General features: G+C 69.1%; 2 protein-coding genes across 2 annotated transcripts; one reads left to right on the plus strand and one right to left on the minus strand.

The window, feature by feature from the left end:
* The first annotated feature begins 1,111 nt into the window (after window positions 1–1,111).
* On the plus strand, window positions 1,112–7,999 carry LOC116495989 (E3 ubiquitin-protein ligase DTX1-like). The gene is made up of 9 exons (XM_032198778.1): window positions 1,112–1,398; window positions 3,619–4,288; window positions 6,431–6,492; window positions 6,603–6,764; window positions 6,849–6,910; window positions 6,992–7,150; window positions 7,258–7,419; window positions 7,497–7,586; window positions 7,729–7,999. The coding sequence occupies exons 1-9, from the start codon at window positions 1,140–1,142 to the stop codon at window positions 7,951–7,953; spliced, it is 1,851 nt and encodes a 616-aa protein (XP_032054669.1). The 5' UTR covers window positions 1,112–1,139; the 3' UTR covers window positions 7,954–7,999.
* Window positions 8,000–9,493: 1,494 nt separating this feature from the next.
* On the minus strand, window positions 9,494–15,723 carry LOC116496170 (rasGAP-activating-like protein 1). The gene is made up of 19 exons (XM_032199082.1): window positions 15,659–15,723; window positions 14,743–14,799; window positions 14,523–14,636; window positions 14,365–14,426; window positions 14,147–14,276; window positions 13,507–13,588; window positions 13,264–13,401; window positions 13,098–13,180; window positions 12,898–13,015; window positions 12,664–12,817; window positions 12,500–12,564; window positions 12,303–12,415; window positions 12,010–12,202; window positions 11,788–11,925; window positions 11,195–11,333; window positions 10,813–10,991; window positions 10,586–10,723; window positions 9,707–9,842; window positions 9,494–9,618 (listed from the first exon to the last, which is right to left on the minus strand). Exons 1-19 carry the CDS (start codon window positions 15,721–15,723, stop codon window positions 9,494–9,496), a joined length of 2,229 nt encoding a protein of 742 aa, XP_032054973.1.
* Between the last annotated feature and the right edge of the window lie 1,457 nt (window positions 15,724–17,180).

Raw genomic sequence — 17,180 nt, forward strand, 5'->3', positions numbered from 1 at the left:
GTTGGCGTTGTTGGGCCCCTCCGGTTCTTGCGGTGCTCGGGGTGCCGGTGGGTGCCGGGCGAGAGCGCGGGTGCACACGCGTGTGTGTGCGTGTGTGCGTGTGTGTGTGTGCGTGTGCGTGTCCCCGTGGGTGTTTGTTGTCGTGCTGCCGTGGGCCCCGGCGTGCGTCTGCCTGTCTGCCTGCCTGTCTGTCTGTCTGTCTGCGCGGGTCCCCGCTGCCTGTTTGTGTCACCGGGAGCGGGTGCCAGCGCGCGGCTCTGTGTCGCTCTGTCTGTCTATGGCTCGGCGTGTGTCCGTGCAACAGCCCCCCCCCATCCCGTTCCATCCCTCGCACGGGGGCTGTGGGGCTGTGGCGGTGGGTTTGGGGCCGGCTGGGGGGGCCGAGGGGGCCGGGACATGCGGCCCGGGCTAACCCCAGCCCGATGCCTGCAGTGCAGATCATAAATCAGTGCCGGCTGGAGCTGGAGGGCCGCGGGCTCCCCGGCACGCAGCCGCCTGTGTGGGGACGTGGAACTCGCTGGCTTTTTGGTTGTCCCCCCCCCTGAGCCCCCCTGAGCCTTGGGAACAATTGTCCTCGCACCGCCTGCCCCCCCCCGTCCCCTGTCCCCCTGCTCTGCTGTCACGGCCAGGGGGCTGGCAGACAGCCCGTGCCACCCGGCTGCGGGCACAGCCAGGGCCTCCGCGGGGTGATGGGGACGGTCCCCAAGCTGTCACCGGAGAGGGCAGGGGCACGGCTGACCGGTGCCACGGTCCTGTTTTGCAGGTGACACCCCCGTGGCGTCCTCGGAGCTGTGGAGCGACTGGTGACATTGTCTGGGCCCGGAGGAGGAAGAGGAAGAGAGGGTGCTCCGTGTCACTTGTCCCCAGTGTCCCCACCGAGCCTGGGGGACACGGAGCCGGAGCCGTGCCCACGGTGCCCGATGCCCGGTGCCGGCTGATGGATCGCCCTGGCGCGGCGCGGCGGCGGCCCCGGTGGAGCAGGACCGGGTGCCCCGGGGGTCTGGGTGTCACCTCCCTCCCCCGCTGAGCTCCGGAGCCAGTGGGAGCAGCGAGCAGGGACGAGGACATCTCATCCCCCGCCGCCGAGACGCGCGTCCCCGTGCGGAGCATGGCGCGGCGCTGAGCTGCCGGCCCCGGCCATGGCGCGGCAGGGAGCGGGGGCCCTGCTGGCCTCCGGCACTTTGGGGTTCCCCCCCCAAAACCTGGCCCGCGTGGTGGTCTGGGAGTGGCTGAACGAGCACGGGCGCTGGCGGCCCTACTCGGCCGCCGTCTGCCACCACATCGAGAACGTGCTGAAGGAGGACGCCCGCGGCAGCGTGGTGCTGGGCCAGGTCGACGTCCAGCTGGCGCCCTACGTCATCGACCTGCAGTCCATGCACCAGTTCCGGCAGGACACGGGTAAGGGGAGGTGCTGGGATGGGTGTGCGGGCAGCCAGGGGTCTGCCAGGGGCAGATGGCAGGGGATGGATGGGTCTGTCTGTCCCAGGGTGTGTCCGTCTGTCCGTGTCCTCGCTTTGCTGCTTCATTTGCTCCTTCCTTCCGTTGTTCCATGCATGTGCCCACCCGTCCCAGCGTAGCACGGCGTATTTGTCCAGCATTCCATTTGTGTGTCTGTCCAGCCAGCCGTCCTGGTGTGTGTCTGTCATTCCATCCGTCCACCTGACTGACCATCTGTCCAGCCATCCATCCGTCCGTCCGTCCATCCATCCATCCATCCAGTTCTCCATCCATCCACCCATCCATCTCCATCATCTCCATCTCCATCTCCATCTCCATCCATCCATCCATCCATCCATCCATCCATCCATCCATCCATCCATCCATCCATCCATCCATTTATCCGTCCATTTATCCGTCCGTTCATCCAGTTCTCCACCCATCCATCTGTCTGTCTGTCCATCCACCCATCGACCCATCCATCTGTCCTTCTGTCTGTCCACCCACCCACCCACCCATCCGTCCATCCATCCATCCATCCATCCACCCACCGCCCCACCTGTCCATCTGTCCTTCCCCTCCCCATCCATCTGTCCGTCCCATTCCTCCTATCCTCTCCTGTCCCCCCTGGGCCCACTCCTCACTCCCCATTCCCTTCCCCCCTGGAAAAGGCCCCACTTCGGGGGCTGGGGGGGAGCTGTGGCCACGTGCCACCCCCCTAGCTGGGCCACACAACCAGGACAGGCGTCCTCGGGGAAATCACGCCCCGTCCCGCGCCGCCTCCCGGCCCAAACCCCATTAACCGTGACCCACTAAACCAGCACGTGCTGGCTGCGCCCCAGGGGACTCATTGGGGACGAGTGATGGGGTCTGGGGGTGGTGTGGGACCCTTGTGGGTGTGCGCCCTGCTCGCCTGCAAGGTCCCCAAATGTCCCATTTCCTGGTGCTGGGTGCTCCTGGGGACACGTGCCTGTGCCGGGGTGGGTTTGGGGTGCAGCGTGCCACCGGAGTGGGTGCTGCAGGCTGTCCCCTGCCGAGGTGACAAGTCGGTGGTGCTTGGGGACATGAGGGGCCATGCTGGAGGTCCTGCTGGTGCCACTCCAGCGTGGGCTGGGAGGCTGGGGACCGGGGGGGAGCTTGGCACGGGGACAAAGCCATGGGTGTGGAATGAGGTGACCCCGTTCCGAGCAGCAGGGGCGTGCACCCACGGGACACCGGTGGGACGTGGGCACGAGCGGGCAGCAGGAGGAGGGACGTGGATACGGGGAGGCCATGGGATGTGGGAGGTGGGGGCAAACACCAGTGGGATGTGGGACACGGATGTGAGTAGGATGTGGACGTGAGCCAGCAGTGGGGTTTGGGACGTGGACATGAATGGGCAGCGGGATGTAGGGCACGGCTGTGAGCGGGGTGCGGTGTGAGCAGGCAGAGGGTTTGGGGTGAGGACCCGAGCGGGTAAGGGCTGCTCTCGGGGGGCTGAGGCAGCACGGACCCCCCCACGGGGCCACGGGCAGCGCTGCCTCAGCACCAGGCGGCAGCTGGGGCCAGGCGCTGCTGCCTGCCCGGCTGGTGATTAATGACCCTTATTAGAGTCGTTAATAGGGCTGGGCAAACGCTGCCGGCCGGGGATGGAGGCGCAGCGTGCTGTCTGAGCAGGGCACGGCGCGGCCAAGGTGCAGGGGCACGGGGCTGGGGGCTGCGACGTGCACCCTGTAGGTCTGGGCGAGCTGCGAGGCTGCTGCCGAGACCATTTTGGCTGCAAATAAATAGGGAGGGAGCAGAACTTGGCTTTGCACGGGGGCCGAGCCGAGGACAACGCCGTGACAGCAAGCCCTGGTTCCCAGCTGTCAGGAAACCCCTCCTGACCGGGAAATGTGTCCCCAGCCAGGGACGTGTGGGCTGAAGGGATGGAAAAAGGCGCTTGGGGTCGAGCAGCATCACCCTTCCCTCAGCCAGGACGTGGTGTGGGAGCGCAAACACCGCCGTGACCGCTCCACGAGTCCCCGGGGAGGGCTGTGCAGGCAGCAGCGCGCTGCAGACACCGCTATCGATCGCTCCCGGTGGCTGCGGGTGGTTGTCCTGAACCCTGCGGGGCTTCGTGCCCAAAATCCCTTTCCCTAGGGGGGGTGGCTGGTGGGCTGGGAGCAGCCCAGGCGGGCGCTGAGCCCCGTGTCCCCGCAGGCACCATGCGCCCCGTGCGCAGGAACTTCTACGACCCGTCCTCGGCGCCGGGGAAGGGCATCGTGTGGGAGTGGGAGAACGACAACAGCTCGTGGACGCCCTACGACATGGACATCTGCATCACCATCCAGAACGCCTACGAGAAGCAGCACCCGTGGCTGGACCTCTCCTCCCTGGGCTTCTGCTACCTCATCTACTTCAGCAGCATGTCGCAGATGAACCGGCAGACGCAGCGCAAGCGCCGCCTGCGGCGCCGCATGGACCTGGCCTACCCGCTCACCATGGGCTCCATCCCCAAATCCCAGTCGTGGCCGGTGGGCGCCAGCACGGGGCAGCCCTGCTCGTGCCAGCAGTGCCTGCTGGTCAACAGCACCCGCGCCGCCTCCAACGCCATCCTGGCCTCGCAGCGCCGCAAGCTCTACCCCGGCGGCGCGGGGACGCTGCCCGTGCGGCAGAGCAGCACCTTCGCCGGTGGCACGCTGTGGCCGGCGGGGACGGGGACGGCGGCGGGCGGCGTGGCCAAGGGGGAGACGCCGAGGGCGCCCGCCGGGGCTTTTGGGCGCAGCCAGAGCGCGCCCAGCGGTGCGCAGCTGCCCGGCCTCAATAATCTCAACCGGCCCGGCACGCAGCGGGGGGCCGGCGTCAGCGCCCGCGCCGCGGTGCCCCCGGGGTAAGCCGGGGATGGGGAGGGTGGCCCCGGGAAGGGGACGTGTGTGGTGTGGCTGTGGATGCTGGGTGGGGTGGCACAGGGTGGCGGCACGGCAGAGGGGAGGGGAGGTGGCGTGGGATGTGTTGTTGCCTCGTGGAACAGCGCCAGTTGTCACCGCTCGGTCACCGTGTCACCACCAGGCATGGGGACATGGTGGCACATCCTTGTTCCACGGTGCCCATGCCCGGGGCTGTGGAGATTTGTGCTGTGCCGTGCCGTGCCCCTCCATGCCACTCCATGCCATGCTGTGCCACTCTGTGCCACTCTGTGCCGTGCCACTTTGGCTGGAGGAGAAGTGGTGCCAGCTCCCAGGGTGGTTGTGTCCCCACTGTCCAGCGTGGGGTCTGTCACCCCGGAGTGTCCCGGTGCCACCAAGCAGGGCTGTGGGGGACTCGTGGTTATGGCACCGCAGCCTGGTGTCCCCTGTGCCAAGGGAATGTCACCGAGGCCAGCAGCACGATGGCCAAGTCCCTGTGGCCGTATCCCTCTGTGGGTTGGCCAGGGGTCCCCGCGGGGCTCTGGGCACGGGGCTGTCACCAGCCAAGGGACAGCAGGGGACAGTGGATGGATTCTGGGAACCAGCCCGGATCCAGACCCCAGCTATTCGGTGGGAGCTGCCAGGAGGGGAGCGAGCACCCAGGGCTGGCACTGAGCCCTGGTGGGGGGACAAGGGGAAGGAAATCCTGTCCCATCCCTCCCCACCTCCTGCCACCACGGGCTGGGAGGTGCAGGGGCACAGCTCTGTGCAGTGACGGTGACAGCGCGCCGGGTGCCACCTCCGCTCTGGGGCGCGTGCCGTGGGAACACCTGCTGGCCCCCGCCCCGCGGATGTGCCTGTCCCCTGGGACTGGGGTACAGAACAAGCACTGTGGGGCTCCGTGGGGCAGCTGGGGGGCATTGCCCAGCACGGGGACATCCCTCTGTGTGTCCCCCGCTGCCCGTGACCGCAGCCCACAGCCGGCTGGGGCAGGGGACGTGGCGGTGAGGTTGGGGACAGGGGGGGCACGCAGGGTCGCCGAGCCCCCGCCGTGTTTCCTTCCTCTGCTGACGCGCTGCTTTCGCTTCCGTGTGCTGGGCCAAGCTGTCCCCGTCCCTGTCCCCGTGCCAGCACGCAGCCCCCGTCCTGCGCGGCCCCATGGACAGGTAGGAGGGGACGAGGAGCGCCGAGGCCACCGCTGTCCCCTGTAGCCTTGGCTGTGCCGCGGTGTGGCTGAGGGTGGGTTTGGGGACGACGGGGACACCGCAGGTGGGGGCAGGCACGGTTATAGGATGGCTCAGGGTGTCCGGGGGGGACAGAGAGGGGCCAGATCCTGCCCGGGGCTGGGGTCTTGTGCCTGCGTTGTGGCCACGGGGTTGGATGTGGGGACATGGGGGTCGGGGTGAGGATCACACCCAGCTGGTCACGTTTGGGAGCGGGAGAGGTGGCCGGGAGGGCACTAACAGCACCGCTGCGGTATGGGGGGCTCTCCCCACGCCCCCCCCAGCCACCAGCAGCCACCCTGGGGCAGGACAGCGCCCACCCACCCATGGGCACAGCCGCCTCCACCTCCGCCACGAGCCCCCAGGGCGCACCGAGCGCACGGGGACGCGCACAGAGGATGCACGCATGGGCGCACGCGGGCACAGCGGCACCCCCACGGCCACGTGTGCCACCCCCCTTTCTCCCTTAGGTGCGTGTCACCCCAACGGTGCCACCGAGAGGGCAGGGCCAGGGGACATCTCTCCACGGGGCTCACGGGTTCCTGTGGCTTCTCCAGCAGTCCCCGAGGCCACCACTGCCACGGTGGGAGCTGCTGGGGACGAGGAGCACCCACCCGCAGCCCCCGCTGGGTGCCAGCAGGGTGCCCGGAGTGGGGGCAGTGCCCGGTGTCCTCTCCTTGGGGCTGGCACCCTCTGGGGCAGCAGGGAGGATGCACACCGTTGGGTCCCCAGAGGTGGTCACACCGCAGCAGGTCACATCCCCTTGTGCCACAGCAGTGTCCCCAGGGTGCCAGCGAGGCTGGCGAGGGGACACCCTGCCCCACACCCCACCCTGGGGACGTGCCACGTGCCGGGGGGACAGCGCCAGCCCCGCTGAGCCCCTTCCCTCCCCTCTCTGCGCAGGGTGCCAGCCCTCCCGGTCAAGAACCTGAACGGCACCGGCCCCGTCCATCCCGCCCTGGCAGGTAACAGGGGGTTGGGGATGCCACCACGAGCACCCAAGGGTGCTCCAGGGGGGTGGGCCAGGGATGGGAGGGCCATGGCCGTGCAGACAGCGCTGCCTGTCCCCTCGCAGGGATGACGGGCATCCTGATGTGCGCCGCCGGGCTGCCCGTCTGCCTGACCCGCGCGCCCAAACCCATCCTGCACCCGCCGCCCGTCAGCAAGAGCGACATCAAGCCCGTGCCCGGGGTCAGCGGCATCTGCAGGAAAACCAAGAAGAAGCACCTCAAAAAGAGTAAGGAGCTGCTGGCGATCCCCTAAACGGGGAAAAGGGGGCAAGGTGGGCAGGCTCTGACCAGCATCTCCCCACCCATGGCAGGCAAGAACCCGGAGGACGTGGTGCGGCGCTATATCCAGAAGGTGAAGACCCCCCCGGATGAGGTGAGTAGGGGCGGGTTGGCACATCAGGAGGGCAAGAGATGGGTAGGGAGGGTGACAGCCATGCCCCCCACCCCGTCCCAGGACTGCACCATCTGCATGGAGCGTCTCGTCACCTCCTCGGGCTACGAGGGCGTCCTGAGCCACCGCGGCATCAAGCCCGAGCTGGTGGGCAAGCTGGGCAAGTGCGGGCACATGTACCACCTGCTGTGCCTCGTGGCCATGTACAACAACGGCAACAAGGTGAGACCCGCCTGGGGACACCGTGGGGGCCGTGTCACCCGCTCTGGGTGGGTGGCACAGGGCTGGGCACCCATGGGTCCCCATGCCCACCCCGTGCGCCCCCGCAGGATGGCAGCTTGCAGTGCCCCACCTGCAAGGCCATCTACGGGGAGAAGACGGGCACGCAGCCCCCCGGGAAGATGGAGTTTCACCTCATCCCCCATTCCCTCCCGGGTTACACCGACTCCAAAACCATCCGGATCGTCTACGACATCCCCACCGGCATCCAGGTGAGCTGCCCACGTCCCCCGGAACCCCCATCCCGGTGTCCCCGTGCCTCCTGCTCACCCCTCTGCCATCCCACCAGGGTCCGGAGCACCCCAACCCCGGCAAGAAGTTCACGGCGCGCGGCTTCCCGCGGCACTGCTACCTGCCCGACAACGAGAAGGGCAGGAAGGTGAGCGTCCCTAAATCCCCGGGGGTGGCGTGGGTGCCGGGGTGGGGATGTGCACGTGTGGGTATGGTCTCAGGGGTCAGCCCCGCACATCCTTGGGGTGCCTGTGCCGGAGGGGAGGGACGCAGCGGTGGCCGTGCCGCAGGTGCTGAAGCTGCTGATCGTGGCCTGGGACCGGCGGCTCATCTTCACCATCGGCACCTCCAACACCACGGGCGAGTCGGACACGGTGGTGTGGAACGAGATCCACCACAAGACCGAGTTCGGCTCCAACCTGACGGGTCACGGCTACCCCGACCCCAACTACCTGGACAACGTCCTGGCCGAGCTGCTGGCCCAGGGCGTCTCCGAGGCCACCCTGAAGGACTGAGGCCGGGGCGAGGGGCTCCCCGCCGCCCCCTCGGCCCCACGCCGCCGTCCCCGCCGCCCGCGCCGCTTCGCCGCCGACGCCGCAGCCCTGCCGGGTGGGCTCACCCCCCTCCGGTGCCACCCGCCGCGCGTCCCCGTCCCCATCCCGGCTGGCCACCAGCGCGGCGGGCTGGTGCTTTGCGCCGCGTCCACCCGTGGCCCCTTCGTGCGTGAGCCGCTGCCGCGTGCCGCCTGTGCCACCCGCCGCCGCCCCACGGAGCCGCGTCCAAGCCGGTGCCATGTGTACGTCTCGGTGTTACTCAATACACGCCACGCCGTGTCCCGCTGCGTCCCCACACCGCGCGCCCTCGCGCCCGTGCCGTGCCGGGGACGGGGTGCTGGGTGGCACCGCCGCGGGGGGGTGTTTGTCACCCGGGGGGTGTCGCGGAGGGTGAGGTTTGGAGATGTGCCATGGGGACACGGGGCTGTGGTGGGAATCTGCATGTGTGTGCACACGCGTGTGGGTGCATGATGTGTGTGCGCGCATGTGTGCGTGCATGATGCATGTGTGCACACTCGTGTTTGTGCATGCCGTGTGCGTGCACACGTGTGCTGCGTGTTTGTGCACACCCGTGCGCTCACAGCCACGCAAACGTGCACACGCGCTCTTCCACGCGTGCCCGCACCCCCGTGGAGATCTCGCCCCTCCGTCTCCCCAGATCACAGCAGCACTGCCACTCGTGTTCCATGCACCGCAGCCCACGCGTGGCCCCTGCAGCCCTTGCACACCCAGCCGTGCACCCCGCGACCTCCTGCGTGTCCGTGGGACGCCCCCGCTGCGCTGTCCCCGCGTCCACGGGGGCAGCGGAACGGAGGAAGGCGGCGAGGACTACAACTCCCAGCATGCCTTGCGGCGCGGGCAGGGCCGGCCGGGCCCCTGGCGGCGCAGGGCATGCTGGGGGCTGTAGTCCCAGCCGGCGCCGCGGTGCCGCCACCCTTTAAGTGGCGGGCGGCGGGGCCGCGTCCGTGTCCGTGTCCGTGTCCGTGTCCGTGGGCGGGCTCGCGGCGCCGTGGCGGCGAGCGAAGGCCTCGTGGACGATGTCCAGGTCCCGCAGCACCTCCTGCAGCCGCCCCCACGCGGCTCCTCCTGCGGCACCGGCAGCGTCAGCGCCCACCCGCGACCCCCGGCCCCCACTCGCGACCCACGCACCCACCCGTGCGCTCGTCCGACTGCGGGCTGCGAGCGCGCACCCAGCCAGGCGCGGCCCCGCGTGCGTGTGCCCGCGGGTGTTTGCTGTCCCCTAGCGGAGGAGACACCCGTGGGTGCGCACACGCGTGGGTTTGCACGCGCGCCCGTGCGTATTTACGCGCGCCTTGCTGGGGAGGGGGTCCCCGCGCGCCCCCCGTGCGCCCCTACCTCCCTGCCCCGCCTGGGGGGGCTCCATCGCCGCGCCTCCCTCAGGCCCCCCCTCTGCTGCCTCCCTGCAAGACAAGGACCCTGAGCCATGCCGGGGGGGCACCCATGGGTGCTGGGCACCCCGCACAGCCCCCCCCTCCCCGCCTCACCGCAGCCGTGCCCCCGCTGCCCGGAGGTGCCCGTAGAGGCTCTGCGCCGCCGCCGCGGGGTCCAGGGGGTCGCTCCACTCGCCCAGGGCCACGGCACCGTGGGTCCTGCTGCAGCCGGGTGCTGCCCAGGAGGATCTGGGTGGGTGGGGGGGTCCTGCTGGGGACCCCCCCTACACCCCCACATCCCACCCATAGGTCCCCAGCCTTACCGGTGCGGGCAGGCTGCAGGCAGCAGGACCAGCGGGCGGCACGGAAGGCGCCGGGGTGGCAAGTGGGCAGCATGGTCTGGTTGGTGCTGCTGGCCTGCCGCAGCGCCCACAGCCACTGCCACAGCTCCTGCGCGCCCTGCGGGGACACGGGGTGGGGGTGGCACCCAGCGGGTGTCCCCCCCCGAGGTGCCAGAGGTCACGGTTCCACCCCACAGCGTCCCCAAAGGGGTGGCACCGCGGGGACAGCAAGTGGCGGTTTAGTGGCAGAGGGGTCCGGGTTGGAGATGGGGGGGAGGTGGCACTGTGGGGGCGGGGATGGATCCCCAGTGGTCCCAGTATGGACAGGGATGGTTCCCCAGTACACCCAGTACAGACAGGGTTGGTACCACAGTGATCCCAGTATAGACAGGGCTGGTATCCCCATGGCCCTAATATAGTTAGAGGTGGTATCCCAGTGACCCCAGTACAAATATCATTGGGTACCCCAGTGACCCCAGTACAACTGGAGTGATCCCAGTAGGGATATAGCTGGATACCCCAGTGACCCCAGTACAATAAGAGCTGATAGCCCAGTGACCCCAGTACGGATATAGCCGGATACCCTACTGATCCCAGCACAGGTTGGGCAGGCACCCCAGTGACCCCATTACAACCAGTATAGGATACCCCAGTGTTCCCATACAACCGAGGCTGGCACCCCACTGTTCCCAGTACAACCAGTAGAGCTGCATTTGGGACTAGGACTATTCCCACCACCCCCAGGCACTGCTCGCTTCCCCCTGGGCTGCTTGCTGGTGTCCTGGGCGGGGGCACCCGGGGGTGCTGGGCTTGGAGGGGGGTGTCCCCAGTGTCCCAAGGGTGCGGGGTGGGTGCCCCCACCTTGCACTGGATGTAGGTGGTGCGGAGCTGCCCGGCGCCGTCCTGCGCCACGACCTGCATGACGTGGGGCTGCGGGAAGGTGCCCTCGTCCACGCGCTCCACCGCCCGCATCTGCGCCACGGGGATGCGGCAACGCGCCTGGGGACCCTAAAACGGGACGGTTCGCTGCGCCCACGGCCCTGACACCCACCGGTGGGGTTGTGGGGATGGTCGTGGGCAGCACCCACCTGCCCCTCAGGGGTCTTGGAGTAGGACAGAGCCTCGGCGCTGAGCCAGAAGTACCTCTTCTTGAAGGCGAAGCGGGGCAGCAGCGAGGAGGGCTCCTCGGCCTCGCGCACGTGCAGGAAGCCCTCCTTGATGGTGGCCGTGGGGCACGGAGGTGCCGCCAGCACCGGCTCCTCGCCCGCTGCGGCCGTGGCATTGAGGTGGGGGCATCACCTCGGGGTGCCACCGCCTCGCCCAGCCCGAGGACGCCCCAAAACCAGAGCCTGAATTCCCCCCTTAAATGGGGAAGCACCCCCCGGGGTCCTGGGGGATTTTGTAGGGTTTGGTGCCACCCTCACCCCCCGGTACCACGCAGGGGGTGCCTGGTGTGCCCCAAATGCTCACCGTGGGTGCCGTCCACCTCCACCAGGCTGTCCAGGAAGGCTTTGACGCGGGTGATGCTGGGCAGCAGCACGGCGTGCAGCGGGGCCATCCAGGGCTCCTTGCCCAGCTGCAGCCCCAGGTTGCCGATGCTCTGCAGCGCCTGCCCCGCGCGGGAAGGGCTCACGCTGCTGGGTCCCGTCCCCAACACCTGGCGCTTGTCCCCCCCCACTATGTCCTGTCCCCCGTGGGAGTGGGAATTGGGGGAGGAAAATGGGAAAGGGGGCGGCACGGGGTGGTGGGACCCAAGCAGGCAGCGCTGCCCCGTGCTTGGTGCATGGTGACAAGTGGGGTGGGTCACGGCATGTGGCATGGGGACAGGAATGGCTCTGCCCTCCCTGCGGTCCCTGTCCCTCCCTGCGGTCCCTGTCCCCTTATGGGAAACCTTTCCCTCCCCTGGGTCTCCCTGCCTCTCTGGGGTCCCCTTCCCTCAGTGGCATCCCCAATGCCTCCGGGGTCCCTGTCCCTTCTGGGTGTCCCCATCCCTCCTGGGTGTCCCTGTCCCTCCTGGGTGTCCCCATCCCTCCCCGATGTCCCCATCCCCGGGCTCCCCACACCTTGGCGAGCAGCAGGAGCGTGCGGCCGGTGCGCGGGTCGGCGTGCTGCTCCCGCAGGCCGAAGAGTTTGGGGGTGAGGACGGCGGGGGCGAAGAAGCGGAGGAAGAGGAAGCCACTGATGGAGAAGTAGCGCACCTCCTGCCGGGGTGAGGGGACAGAGCTCGGGGCTCGGCCACCTCCTGGCACTTTGTGGCCCCCCCTTGGCCCCGCCGTGGCCCCCACCTCGTGCTGCTCCGAGGGGAACTGCTCCTCCACCCGCCTGCGGAGCTGCTTGAAGGCCGCCCTCATGAGCGGGGGACACTTCTCCACCGAGCCCACGATGGCATCGACCGTGTCCCCCAGGTAGCCCTGCAGCAGCCCCAGGCTGCTCTCCCGCACCTGCGCCTCCGACAGGGACCCCTTGAAGGAAATCCTCCTGCGGGGACACCGCCGGCTCGCCACTGGGATGCCCGCTGCAGGGGGTGGTCCCCCTCCTACAGGGGGACACCAGGACGGGGACGTGTCCTCGCACTCGCCTGCCGCGGCTCAGCTCCATCTTGCAGGGGTCCAGCTCCACGTACTTCTTCTCCTCGAAGACGCGGTTCACCACGGGCTTCAGGACCTCGTGCAGGTAGGGCAGCCCCACCACCTGGTGGGACACGAGCCACCCTCCTTGTCCCCGAGCTGTCCCCGGCGCCGTGCCCGTGTCCCGACGTCCCCCTCCCTTGCTCACCTTCATGAACATCTCCACGGACTTGGAGGCCAGCGAGTTGGAGCGGAACAGGGTGTTGGGGTCCGCTGGGAGACAGCAGGACATCCCCGTGTCCTCCTTGGTGGCCCCGCTCTGTCTCCCAAAGGGGTTTTTTGGGGAGGGGGCAGCCAGCCCCCAGCACTTACTGGTCCTGGCCAGCTCGCGGGCGATGAGGTGGTCCAGGAAGGGCACGGCCAGCCCCTGCGCCAGGAAGATCTTCACCAGCTTGGTGGCCACGTCCTGCCGGCTCTCCCCCGAGCTCACCTCCTCCAGGACGGCCAGGGCCGTGCCGGCCGGGGGCTGCGGGGAGGGCAGGGTGGGCAGGGGGCCGCCACAAGGCTTGGGGGGACACAAGCGTGTCCCCACCCCGCGGCACCCACCTGGCCCGGGCAGCGGATGGGCTCTGCGAGGAGCTGGATGAGGGGCTGGTAGCAGTGTGGGGGCAGCACCTGCTCCTCCACCAGCCTCACCGCCAGCCGCAGGGACCCCAGGCGCCCCCTGCAATGACACCACGAAGGGAGAGGGTGGGACGGATCCTGACAACCCCCCCCCCCGGCACCCTCATGCCTCTCGTGCTCACCCCGGCTCCTCGGCACTGCTGGCGAAGGGCAGGAGCTGGAACCAGCCCTTGGTGGCACCCGGGGTGCCCACGGGGAGCTCCACCTGGGTTTTTGGGAGGAAAGCTGAGCCAAAGGGGGGGCGCACACCGTGGCACCGGTGCCCCCCGCGCCCCCCGAGGCCCTCACCCGTCCCAGGAAGTCGTTCTTGCCCACCATGTCCCAGTCCCACACCTCCACGCTCAGCACGGCGTCCCCCAGCTCGCCCTCCTCCAGCTCGAACTCCAGCACCTCGTCCCAGCGCGGGAAGCGGGTTTTCTTAATCACCTGCGGGGACAGAGCCGGTGGCGGCAGGGGACGAGGTCCCCACGGGACCCCCCAGCCTTTGGGGACGTCCCCCCACGGTGTCACCACGCTGCCACCCGGACTCACGGCCGTCTCCTGCGTGTGCCCGCAGCACGACACCCGGGCGAAGGGGTCCGAGGTGCCCGAGGGGTCCCGGGGGGCCAGGTCCCTGCGGGAGGGTGGGGGTGCAGTGAGGTGGCAGGATGGCACCACGGGGGGTGCTGGCACCCTGTCCCTGGGTGAGGGGGGGGCAGGTGGCCCAGCGGGGGACGCTGCTGTCCCTCCTGGCTGTCCCCGTGGCCATCCCGTTGCCTTGGTAGCCGCTTCGGTAGCCATGGCAGCGGGATGCTACTCCTGCCGCTGCCAGCTGCCTGCGGGCGCGCGGGCACGCACAGCCACACGTGTGCACACGCGTGTGAACACACACACACACACGTGTGAACACACACACACGCATGTGAGAACACGCAGACTGCCACCCCAAACCCAGCAGCCCCGTCTGAGCCCACCCCAACGCCACCCGCAGCCTTCGGGGCGTGCCTCAGTTTCCCCCCAGCTTGCAGCCAGCGGGGAGAGACGCGGCGCGTCCCCTTGCCTGTCCCACGGGATGTGCCACCACCATCCTCACCACCCTACCCACGTTCATGGCTCCGCCGACCCCCACCAGCCCAAAATGAGACCCCGGTGTGGGCGCAGCCCCCTCCCCAGCACCCCTGGGTGCCGCTACCTGGCCCCGATGAGGTGGCAGCGCAGCACCCGCGGGTGGCCCTGCTCGGGCACCTGCACCTCCAGCTGGATCTCGCCCTGCACCTCCTCGTCGGGGTCCACGGGCGCCAGGCTGAGCCAGCCGTCGATGCCTGCCGAGGGGGACGGGGTGGGCACCAGCAGCACGGGGACGGCCCCTCTGGGCCCCCCCCAAAAAAATCCCCGAACCCCCCGGCTCACCCCGCGGCTCAGCCGAGATCTGCTGGTGGCTGAGCGACACCTTGCCGATCACATCGTCGTGCCTGCGAGGGGGACACCGATGGGGACGGCCACTCCCGGGTGGCAGAGCCTCAGTGCCACCCCCTGGACCCCCCCCACGACCCCGTTGCCCCCCCTACCCGATGGTGTCTTCGTCCAGCACGTAGATGGCGAGGCTGCGGAAGCCGCGGGGCAGGCGCAGGGTGTACTCCTCGCCCCAAAAAGGGTTCAGGCTCTTCCACACCGTGGCCGTCCTGGGGGCGTGGGACCCCCGTGGGCACGTGGAGGGGAAGGAGGGGGTGCGCCCACCCCCCTACAAAGTCCCCGTGTCCCCTCTCCGAGCGGGGCACGCTCCCCTACCTGGCCACCACCTCGTTGTCCACCTTGACCACGCAGTAGGGATCGCTGGAGCCGGAGCTGGGGGTGGGAAGGGGACGGGGGACGGGGGTCAGCACCCCAGGGTGCTGCTGGGGGGGGTGTCCTCAGCCGGACCCCACAGCTGGCACCCTCCACGGGGTCGGCACTCTGAGCTTTGGGGCCCCCGGGGCCACCCCGAGCCGCTTGTCCCCATGTCCCCAGGTGTCGGTGCCGGTGGTGGCACCGAGCCCTGAGTTTCTGTAGCAACCTGGGCTCGGGGCTGGGGCGGTGTCAGGGTGTCAGGGTGACACGGTGACACGGTGACACGGTGACACCCGCTTTTCCCTGGCCCAGGTTCCCTCCCGGCCTTAACCCTTTTCCAGCGGGGCGGAAAAGCAGCGCCCGTGCCCCAGGACCAGGGGACAAGGGACGGATCCTGCCTCTTCCTCCCCGCTGGGTGCCCCGCACCCTCCCGGCTGGGTGCTGGGGGTGTGGGGCAATGCCGGGGCCCCCCCAGTTCCCGAACCCCCCACTCCCAAGCCCCCCACCCCGGGGCGATGCTCAGCCAGGAGCCGGACCCCAAAGGAGGTGCCCCCAGCCCCAAAGACGGGACGGTCCCGGTGGGGACCCCCTGGCTGCGTGCCCTGAGATGGGGGCACCCCAAAAGGTCCCTGGGGGGGCTGCGCACCCCAAGAGCGCTACCACAGCCCTGGGGGAGCACCCCGAGCCCCCCTTGCTGGGTGGGGGGGGGCAGCAAAAGGGGTGGGGGGCTGAGGGAAACCCCCCCCATGAGGGAAACGGATCCCTGGCAGCACGGGGGGACGAGCGGGGAGCCCCAAAACCGGGGGGAGAGCAGAGCCCACCCTATTCCACGTCCCCCATGGGGTGGGGGGGCACAGACCCCCCCGGCGGCACTCACACGTCCTTGGCGGGCAGATCCTTCCCCTCCAGCACCCGGCAGCGCAGCGAGGTGCTCTTGGCCATGCTGGCATGGCACCTAGGGGTCCACGGGGGGGGGGGGGGGTGGGCTGCAAGGTTTGGGGGGGGGGGGCAGCGAGGCCCTGCTTCCTCCTCCTCCTCCTCCTCCTCCTCCTCCTCCTCGCTGCGTCCTTCCTCGGTTTGTTTTCCTCTGTGCCGGAGCGAGCAGGAGGCAGCGAGCCGGAGCGCGCGGGCGAGCTCGGGTGGGCTGGCCCCGTGCCCACGGACACGGCGGCACAGCCCGGGGGGGGGGGCGTGGGGGGGGCTCATCGGGGACACCCCCGTCCCCACGCCCACCCACCCGTGTCACCCGCATGGCCAAAGCCATCCTAAGCCCCGCGCCTAGCAGCGGGGAAACTGAGGCACGTCCCCTGCGCCCGGTGACCCCCACCCGGACCCTTTGGGTGCCCCCCCCCTCCAGGGGGGGTAATTTCGGTCCTGTCACAGCCGGGAGCCGTCAGGGACTGTCCCCAGGTTTTTGGGGGGCTGTCCCCGTATGTGGTAGGTGTCCCCCCACCCCTCGTGTCCCCAGGCAGCAGCTGGGTGTGGGGGGGTGATCCCTGGGGGGCACCGGGGGGGGCTGCGTGCCATGCCCAGGAGTCAGGGGGGGTCACTGTGTGGGTGCTGTGTCCCCAGGGTGGCACTCACTGCCAGGGGGTGTCCCCATATGGACACTGGGTCCCTGGCATGGCACTGCCGGGGGTGTCACCTTGTGGGCACTGCGTCCCTGGGGTGCCACTGCTGGGGGTGCCACCTTGTGACTTTGTGGGTGCTGTGTCCCCAGGGTGGCACTGCTGGGGGGTGTCACTTTGTGGGTGCTGTGTTCCTGGTGTGCCACTACCAGGGGGTGTCATCTTGTCGCTTTGTGGGTGCCCTGCCCCCAGGGTGGCACTGCCAGGGGGGTCACCTTGTCATTTTCTGGGTGCTGTGTCCCTGAGGTGCCACTACTGGGGGGTGTCACTTTGTGGGTGGGTGGCACTGCCAGGGGTTGTCCCCGTATGGACAGTGTCACCTTGTCACTTTGTGGGTGCTGTGTCCCTGGGGTGTCACTTTCTGGGTACTGTATACCTGGGATGCCACTATCGGGGTGTCACCTTGTCACTTTGTGGGTGCTATGCCCCCGGGGTGGCACTGCAGGGGGGTGTCCCCGTATGGACACTGTCACCTTGTCATTTTGTGGGTGCTGTGTCCCTGAGGTGGCACTGACAGAGGGTGTCCCCTTGTCATTTTGTGGGTGTTATGCCCCCGGAGTGCTACTACCAGGAGGGTCACCATGTCATTTTGTGGGTGCTGTGTCCCTGAGGTGCCACTACTGGGGGGTGTCACTTTGTGGGTGGGTGTCCCCGCCAGGGGGTGACCCCATATGGACAGTGTCACCTTGTCACTTTGTGGGTGCTGTGTCCCTGGGGTGGCACTGCCAGGGAGTGTCACTTTGTGGGTGCTATGCCCCCGGGGTGCCACTA

This window comes from Aythya fuligula, chromosome 17, assembly GCF_009819795.1.
Source record: "Aythya fuligula isolate bAytFul2 chromosome 17, bAytFul2.pri, whole genome shotgun sequence".
NCBI lineage: Eukaryota > Metazoa > Chordata > Aves > Anseriformes > Anatidae > Aythya > Aythya fuligula.

Bases quoted from the DNA above. Each gene is read 5' to 3' on its own strand.
- LOC116495989 (XM_032198778.1), top strand. From the start codon at position 1,140: ATGGCGCGGCAGGGAGCGGGGGCCCTGCTGGCCTCCGGCACTTTGGGG. The intron at 6,493-6,602 runs GTAACAGGGGGT...GTCCCCTCGCAG, and splicing joins CGTCCATCCCGCCCTGGCAG to GGATGACGGGCATCCTGATG. The intron at 7,587-7,728 runs GTGAGCGTCCCT...GCCGTGCCGCAG, and splicing joins ACAACGAGAAGGGCAGGAAG to GTGCTGAAGCTGCTGATCGT.
- LOC116496170 (XM_032199082.1), bottom strand. From the start codon at position 15,723: ATGGCCAAGAGCACCTCGCTGCGCTGCCGGGTGCTGGAGGGGAAGGAT. The intron at 13,016-13,097 runs GTGAGCACGAGA...GTGTCATTGCAG, and splicing joins AGCAGTGCCGAGGAGCCGGG to GGGGCGCCTGGGGTCCCTGC. The intron at 12,416-12,499 runs GTGAGCAAGGGA...GTGTCCCACCAG, and splicing joins CCGTGGAGATGTTCATGAAG to GTGGTGGGGCTGCCCTACCT.